The 9527-nt window shown below is 41.4% G+C and overlaps 1 protein-coding gene across 1 annotated transcript in view; it reads right to left on the bottom strand.

Annotated features, from left to right (window-relative positions):
• Positions 1-3252: 3252 nt before the first annotated feature.
• adamtsl2 (ADAMTS-like 2) overlaps positions 3253-9527 on the bottom strand; it is an 85628-nt gene continuing 79353 nt past the window's right edge. Inside the window, 1 exon segment of the mRNA XM_034091530.1 lies at positions 3253-4148. Coding sequence (XP_033947421.1) covers positions 4021-4148 — 128 coding nt within the window. The 3' untranslated portion in view covers positions 3253-4020.

Genomic DNA, 9527 nt, shown 5'->3' with positions numbered 1-9527 from the left:
TTTAAGGGCTTTTCTGAAGCATTCAAAGATCCTATGGCTGTGATTCTTGAAGATATGTATTCCCTGTTAAACACATCCCGCTGTAGATAGATGCTGTGATGTAGGCCTGGTTTTCCACCAACATGAGCATTTACTGTAAGAAAAGATTGATCGCACATTTTGGTATTTCTTAATGATAGTAAAGTAGATGACTGTTTGGTTCACGCCAGTAGAGAAAACAGCCCGACTCCAGAAGCTGTAAATAAATCCTTCATTTATCCTAAGATGATATGGAATAAAAAAATATCGTATTTAGCCAACTAACACTGTAATATAAAAGAAAAATGTAAGATAAAAGCAAGCTGCTAAAAAAGAGCTTTGGAGAAAATGTGAGTTTGTTTTTGTGTCATGTATGATCTTGTCTTGTGTTTTTCACAAGTGTGTCAACACGAAATCTGTGTGATTCAATCTGTATTCACATGATGCGTGATTTTCTCACCACTATTTGGGAACAGATCCTTGCGGTGAGAACAGTAAGCTAGTTTTGTTGTTATGGTTAAGTACCCTGCTAGATTGCACTGCTACATACAGCTGTCATCTGATTGGTTGTGCGTCGAAAGGTCAGCAGTAAACAAGGTCAAAGTTGAAATAATTTGAACTTCGAGCACAGTGCTTGGATACAATTAAAACCCGGAAATAACTAAGCCACTTTTACCAATTCCGGCTCCCCGTTTTCTTTTGCAATATACCAAATATCAATGGGCAAATCGCTTTTTGTTGAAGGACCCCTTTGCAATGCTAACTTCCGGGTCTGCCTCCAAAAATACGTCATCACTGCACCAGTCTATACAACAACAGGACAAAAAGGTTTCATAAATGTCACCAAATTGCCAACAGCAAGGCATCTTAAATATAAAACTACTGATATTACATAAAGATTGGACATTTCTATTCTTAAATGTTGTGTGCTTTACCTAAGAATATTGAGTATTAATATTATTTTTAAATCTAGGGTTACCATATAGTCACAACTTTTTTTTCTGTCGGTATTTAAAACAGCCTGTGGCTAAATAAACACAAATCCATGCTGCATAAAGTGTACACCTAAGGGATCATTTACAGCGAGAGCAACAAATGTTTTTTCGTATAATGACCCGCTTGCCGTGAAACAGATCATTTGACACAACAAAAATATTGATTGCTTTTGTTATCAAGTATTCAATAAAGCTGTGTAATGAACACTTTTGAAGTTTAGTTATTTATGTCTCTGAGATGTTTCGAGTGGACTGCAACATTAAGATACCAAATTCTCGCTTGTCCTGACCTTCAACCACTTGGACTCTGCATGCAGCCATAGAGGAAGACATCCTGGTAGTCTCCAGTCTCTGTCGAAGAAACCCCCCCCCCCCCCCTTGTCAATCAAAAAAGGCCTCAGACATGAATCCATTCAGGGAGTTTTGGGGGCAAAGCTGCAGCTTCCACCCTTTTGAAGTACCTTTTGTGGAGAACTAATTTCATTTTTCTGTAGCTTTTTCTTTCTTTCTTTTTACATTAGTCTGCCTTTTTAAAAGAACTGTTGGATTTGTTTCCTCTCTGCTTCAGTAGTTGATGTGTTTTTTATTATCCTGTAGTATCGTAGATGAGGTTTGATGCTGACCAGCAGGGGGTGTACGCTGCTGTCAAACCTGCATTTACTGCTGATACTTTGTGTGAAAGTGACATAAATTACAGTGTTATAAATACAAATAATGCAAAACGTGTTGGTATGTGTTTCCTTGCCTCTGTGTAAATATTGTTGTAGAACAGCAGAATTTGGTTTTGTGGCTTTTTATCAGTTTGAATCGGCATTGACATTCGTTCTAGTGGAGCCTCGCAGATGGGGGTGCTGCAGCCCCCTCAGCACCCCCCCCCCTTCCCGCGTCCATTTGCGATGTCTCGCTGTCTCGCAGATCCCACGCAGCAAGCAGGAAATGAACCCAGCTCACACTGTCCGCTCCTCACAGCAGCGAGCCTCACAACGTCCCGCCAACACGACGGCACCCAGACCCCACGCAGCGTTCTCATCTGTTTGTCATTACTGGTGTCATTTTCTGGTTGCTAACGCCATGGTAACACATAATCACTGATGTTCCGCTGTCACGGTGGTGGACTCATCAGAACAGAGTGGGCGAGCTGACCAATCAGAGCACAGTGGGCTCATAGGGAGGGGGGGGGGCAGGAGCTCCAACAGGCCGTTTAGGACAGAGAGAATACACATACTACTGTATACAGAGATGCTGTTTGAGAAACCAATGTGAGTTTGAAACATTGAACAATGTAAATCTATTCTAGTAGACCTCAACAATGGAATTATGATCAGTAGAAATGGCCATGTCATGGGACCTTTAAAGGGGGTTGGGTTTGAGTGTGGCAACTGGCAAAGCCAAGCCCACAAACTGTTTTCAAAGTAAAACCCCCCAACATAGACATATGTGTCATGTGGAGATGTACAAAAAAAGACATCCAACCGGAAGTCTGCCATTTTGAATTGCATGTGCTGTTTTTTGTTTTCGGCTTTCGTAAGTGCCTTACTATCACAAACTTCTACAGATTTAGTCCCATCATCTTCATTTCATCAAGACCATCTAAATACCTTGTTTGTTTTTTTACTTTATTTGCTAAAAGAATCGTGCAAAGTGCAAAGTCCTTGAACTATCATCAAATTAAACCTGTGGGGGAAAACTTCTGAAGCAATTGGAAACAGGACTCAGAGAGGCACGAGGAGATGTGGAGTTTTGATGGCAAACACTGGTGGTTTATTTAGAGTTACGGCCGGAGAATTTACAAGACAGGTGGTGTGTCACGAGTTGACACGGCGGTTTCCAAACTAATTCTGAAGAACTCTTCTGCAGCTCGAGGTTTTATCTAGTTCGGAGTGTAATAATCAACATTATTTATCAGCGAGACGAAACAAGTATGGACCCTGAATCCAACTAGAGCTCTCGTCCGTAGGAAAGAATGTGCGCCAGGGAACCTTCGTCCCTGAACAGTAAACTACCTCATGGCGGCTTGTGCTCTGTCATAGACTGGCAACAACAATGCGCCCAAGCTGCCGCTCCTTAAGAGAGATAGCAGCAATACCCAAGGCCGTAGAACTATGCCATGGGAACGGAGACAGTGAGAAGAAAACATTATTAACTGTGTCAAAGGTTGAATACCTAAGCTAATTATTCCCCAACAGATACAAGTATATTTATTCAAACTGTCCTTTAATTGAAATACAAGTCGATACCATTAGGTTTTCAGTTTATTATTAACAGTCCATACTATTTGTACAAAGAGGTATCAGTTATATATAAACACAGTACACAATAGTTAAAAATGAGACATACATGTACACGTCTGAATATATTTCAACCATACTTCAAGTGTCAGGAATTTTCTGTGTTTGTATAACCTCTCCTCTGTCACACACACAGATCAGAACTGGCATCCGTTGACCCGATGAGTAACCATTGGCTGACATCGGGATTGTCATGATAAATGAAAATGTGCTATGACTAATAAATATGCTTCCATATGCTGCAGGCTTCCTGGCACAGCGCCAAGCGGGCAGAGGGTGGAATGGGAATATAAACTTTTTACATGCCAGACACCAAACTGAAACACAATTAAATAATATTCCATAAACAGTATCTGCATTAAATATTCTAGCCATGCAGTATATGAAGTTTGGAAATAATTTAATAGATCTTCACCTTGCAGCGACGAGCACAACGGAAGCTGACTGTTATCTGATTATGGAGGTTTGGGAAATAGCAGCTGATAAAAACATCTTGTTTAAAATACAGTATAATGATAATAAGAATTCTGATGATCAACATTAACTGTCTGTTCTTTGAGTTCATAATAACGGGGATTTTAAATACATTTTTGCAGAATATCTGGACTTCCAGCTTATTCTCATTGTCCACAGTAACTGAAGTGTCCTTACAATTGTTTCCATTCCATTCCTCGTGCTGGATTTGGAGTGGGGTTAGAGCAAGGTGGTGGTGTCCTGGACTAGGACGTTGGAGGTCGTAGGGCCCGGCAGGAGTGGCAGCAGGCCTTGCTGTAGTACCAGTGGCTGCACAGGTTGACCTTCAGCGCCAGAAGGCAGTTGGTGGAGGGACGATCCTGGCAGCTTTCATCTGGAAAACAATTCACACATGTCAGCTATTACATTTAAAGGTCATCTATTATGCAAAATCCCTTTTATCATTTATTTTAAACATGTTTTCCCTCTGTGTAAAGAGATTCTGAAAGTTTCAGGAAAAAAGATTAGCTCAGATTTTGGCCACTTTATGATGTCATAACAATCTTTTGGCTTGTGTAACCATTAGCCAATCACCAACCAAGGTAACCCCCCCCCCCCCTTATCACCTGAATCTCCTCCTAGAGCACCATTGTGTTCTTTTTAACCAAATATCTCTCAGAGGGGCGTGGGGAGGGGCTCCTTATTTTCATCTAAAGTAACAGACAGAGAATCAGCACTTTGGAAACAGGGCTGAAACAGAGGGGATTATGGGATGCTGCAATGATCTGTTTGGTATTTCGAGCCAATCACTTCAGAGGCATGTTTTGTATCTGAGACCTATAATATATTGATGAAAAACAGTATAATAGGGGACCTTTAAAGGTGCCCTATTTTGCTTTTGGGGGTTTTCCCTTCCCTGTGGTGTGTATGTTGTGCATGTAAATGGTCTGCAAAGGCTTAAATCCCTGTTCCCTCCAGAGGGAGTTTCTCTCCCACACACTCCCCCCCTCGCTGAAAAGCCTCCATAGTGGTCCTTTGTTTACTCCCGTAACATAGTGATATCACTATGTAACACTCGCTTCTATTAGCTAGCACTCCAACACATTGTAAGGTGCCAAGAGGCAAACTCACTCAATAGAGTTTAGCAGTGATGACGCATTTTTGGACCGGACCCGGAAGTAAAATCAATGGGATTTCTCCATTGCAATTTGGTATATTGAAGAAAATAAGCTTTGTAACAACCAAGTTTATACTTACATGTTTTGTTCAGCAGGATAATCTCCACATATTGACACCACTTTGTGATTCTGAAGGCTAACTGCAGTCGCCAGAGGTAAAAGGCACATTTTAGGCTATAAACAAAGTACATAATTTCCTTTCATTTAGTCACTTATTAGCAACCGCGCTATTTATGACACAGTAGCTACTGACGTATTTCTTCATCAGCTTCTGTTAACTACAGACCTTATTTCAGACTTCTACCAACAAACACGTTCAAAAAACATTGACTTCAAGACAAGGGAACAGGAAGTCATGAAATGCTACGTTTATTCCGGGTTTTGGGACTTATTAATTTACCACTGGACCAATTTGGGCTGGTTTTGATTGGGCAGGTTTTTTTGACACACAAACATGCATATTTAGCCTCTATTACGAACCAGATATGGTGTCAATTTAGCATGTATATGTCATGCCACTGTAAAGATTTGGGAAAACATGACTGAAAGTAGCACAAGCCTCCTTAAGCTTCCCAAATAAACTTTAATTTGACCTAATTTATTGACTTGATCAAAATATACACAGGAATTAGCTTCCTGCATTAGCTTGTCAAGCTCACTGCGAGGGATATACTTCCAGGGCAACTTGCTGGAAACTTGTGAATTGCACATACTGGGTTTTTAAATATATTATTTGGGCCAGGGAGTGCCTTTACTTAGATATACAGTGTTTAAATGGGTGGGAGAGAGGGGGGGGGGGGGCAGTGCCTTAAAGGTCTCCTATTATGCTATATTTAGGCATATATTATGGGTCTCAGATATATAAAAATATATAAAACATGTGTGATGCCCCTGTGGGTCCATCAGTAGAGAGGGTGTGGCTGTTCTGTCTGTACTGCATTGGCTGCATTGATTGCACTGATTGCAGTAACTCAGGGCACCTGGGTCTGGTGCTCTGCAGCTATTTTAAAGCCTCTCTGCTCCTGTCTGTGCTCTGCTTCTCCCTGCAGGCACTCTGGTTTTGTTGAGTATACTATGAGTTTCTTCAGTGGCATTACTTTGTGCACTTCAACACTCTCACACACATCCATGTCCATACAATCCTCACCCTGCATTTACATTACTGATACCACTGACATCCACACCTCATACTTTACTGGTTTTGACTTAATTTGATTTGTTTGTCCTAAATAAACATTTTGTTAACCGTCAACATGGTGTGTCTCCTTTTTGTTGTGGCCTTCTGAGCCGGGTCATAACAAATAATTGTAAAATTTGGTCTAGGGGTATGATTCTCGCTTTGGGTGCGAGAGGTCCCGGGTAGTGATGGTGAGATGAAGCTTTGAAGCTTTCCAGCCAATTGGTTCGCAAAAGGGTTCATCTCATGAGGCTTCATCATGGGTTTCATTTGGACACAAACCCCCCTGTTGGTCAAAGTGTGTAAAACAGGCAGATTGGAAATCTCAACAGTGTGCTCGATCTCATACCGAGTTCCCAATGAGTAAAGCCTTAGAATAACTCTAAACAACGAACATAAAATCATATTTTCATGTTAACATTATTGTTTTTATTCCAGTTGAATGATTGTGATTGAAAAGCCTAAGGAGGCTGGTAAACATTGCAAAGAGGGATTTGTATTCCTTAATAATATTCTTAAACGTAACCATGTTGTAGCCTGAGAAAGGCTAAACCATATCAAAGAATACATTTATTAACTACATTATCTCATTTAGCTGTAGCTTTTATAAACAACAAAAATGACGTATTGTTCAGTCGTTGAACCAGGGACCCTGCGGTCAACTGCTTTCCAGCTGAGCCACAGCACACACACTAAAGCTCCCTGAAAACAGTGCAACATATTTATTCATGTTTTTATTCCTACATTTATTTATTTGTATCTATTTATACTTATGACATGTTCCGACCTCTATATAAGGGAGGGTCTGAGCTCTCTTAATTCCATCGTGTCACCGGGCCCGGGTACAGGAGGGGTAATATGGTTCTTATAAATACATCCATGGCATGGGTAATATCAGCACTGTGGTTCAACCATCCATGGGTTCAACCGATCTGAGTCGCTTCCTGAAGCAGTCACGTGGTATCGACAGGCAGCGAGGCTTCGTTTGTCATCGATGACGTCACTGGCCCAAAACTATACAAGCCTCGATACATGCTTCACAAAAAGCTTCGGGGATTACTCGACACACGATCCGAAGCCTCGGCACAATACGTAACATCACTAGTCCCGGGTTCAAATCCCGGACGAGCCCCCATTTGTTATGACCCGGCTCAGAAGGCCACAACAAAAAGGAGACACACCATGTTGACGGGTTAACAAAATATGTTTATTTAGGACAAACAAATCAAATTAAGTCAAAACCAGTAAAGTATGAGGTGTGGATGTCAGTGGTATCAGTAATGTAAATGCAGGGTGAGGATTGTATGGACATGGATGTGTGTGAGAGTGTTGAAGTGCACAAAGTAAAGCCACTGAAGAAACTCATAGTATACTCAACAAAACCGGAGTGCCTGCAGGGAGAAGCAGAGCACAGACAGGAGCAGAGAGGCTTTAAAATAGCTGCAGAGCACCAGACCCAGGTGCCCTGAGTTACTGCAATCAGTGCAATCAATGCAGCCAATGCAGTACAGACAGAACAGCCACACCCTCTCTACTGATGGACCCACAGGGGCATCACACATGTCTATGAGGTGTTTTGCTCAAAATACCAAACAGATCATGTATTTTAGACATCCCTAAAAGGGGGAGCTTGTGCCCGCTCAGAATTCTACCGGCAGATAGTTAAATTCTGCCGTGATTAAACGCCATATCATGTTCCAAACCACATCATTTCATTTCATTTCAAACCTTTATTCATACAGATAAAATCCCATTGAGATCATTGATCTCTTTTCCAAGGGAGACCTGCTCAAGTAGTTCCACATGAAACATTGTTGAATGGATTATTTCTGAAACAGTATGGAGCTCAAATGATTTTTCTCTTGCGGGTTTACCACAAGGTGAGTTCCTTTTTTAATTTCCTGCTTTTTTACACATGCTCTCTCCAGTACAGGTTAGCTCTGAGTGTTAGTGATGCTTGCTAATGTAAACAAAGACCATATTATATCCAAAACACGTCAGGCATTGTTTCTGATAACAACTTTGCCGTGGGTCCACGTCATATCGGACGCAAATCTGGATCAGCTCCGTTGTACCCCCCGTGTTTAGAGATTTGGGTATGGAGGAAAAGAGAGGGTTTTGTTTTCTGACACTTTGTGAGTTCCCTGACACACCGGGGACCAGGCTTGAATTTCCGTCATTTTAGGGGCAAGGCCATTTGGCCTTTGGTGTCACACACTTTTTCAGGGCGGAAAGGCCACATGCCAGGGCACACAGGCCATTGAGGGGAAAATAAGGATTTGGAGCTTACAAATAAATAACTTCACTTTCTGATAAGAAAAACACACGAATGACATGGAAAACAAATCACTTTTTTAATATCAATAATGTCAAACATTATATCATCATATAGGCCTATGCCTCCTTAGTATTACCGCATATAAAATGAAATACTTTACTTTGAATAATTAGTGTTTGGTATGTTTTCCATCTACTACTTCTCCCATTCACAAATCCAAAATCAAATCAAAAAATCTAAAGTTCTATTAATATGTAACAAATATATTCCATTTCAGAGCAGAAGAAACAGCCTTCAAGGGTCAAACTCTGCACATACATCATTCAGCAGTGCACAGTGAAGCTCCAACATCCAACTGTATGAACAAGCAATACTTTGAAATGCAAAAGTGTGTGTGTGTGTGTGCGTGAGTGAGTGAGTGAGTGAGTGAGTGAGTGAGTGAGTGAGTGAGTGAGTGAGTGAGTGAGTGAGTGAGTGAGTGAGTGAGTGAGTGAGTGAGTGAGTGAGTGAGTGAGTGAGTGAGTGAGTGTGTGTGTGTGTGTGTGTGTGTGTGTGTGTGTGTGTGTGTGTGTGTGTGTGTGAGAGAGTCTCTTTAATCAACTCCTCACAGCTCCTCATATCTGTTCAGGAACTGGACAAAAGTTAAACATGTACAAACCACAGGCTGTCTGTGTCATGGCGAATACAGTCGCTGCTTTAATTCTGTCTTTAGGACGTTGTTGTGAGTTTGGACGGAGCAGCTACAACGTTAGTTTAGCCTGATGGATCAGATATCCATTCAGAAAACACGTATTTGAAAAGGTTTTTCGCCTGCCGTCTTGTCTGCACAATTGTCAAAGCATGGTTTTTACTAACCGTTATCAGTATGTTGTTACTTGGCATCATTTTGAAACGTGTATTACAATTAAATCACGGTAAAATAGGTTAATTTTGTCGTAGTTGGTTTCCACCACAGTATTTACATGGATATAAGCCCCGCCCCCGCTCCAGCGCATCCTGTTTGAATGACAGGAGTAAACACAGCTGACAGCCACGGTGAAACTCCAGCGGTTAGAGCAATGCGAATATTCGCATCGCGTCCGTTGTGAACGCAGCATAATGCAGTTAAAGCAACTTCGAGATTTTAACAGTGTGAGGGGC

This window comes from Pseudochaenichthys georgianus, chromosome 9, assembly GCF_902827115.2.
Source record: "Pseudochaenichthys georgianus chromosome 9, fPseGeo1.2, whole genome shotgun sequence".
Taxonomy (NCBI): Eukaryota; Metazoa; Chordata; class Actinopteri; order Perciformes; family Channichthyidae; genus Pseudochaenichthys; species Pseudochaenichthys georgianus.
The sequence above is the reverse complement of the archived record's forward strand: the minus strand, read 5'-3'. Positions and strand labels throughout refer to the sequence as shown.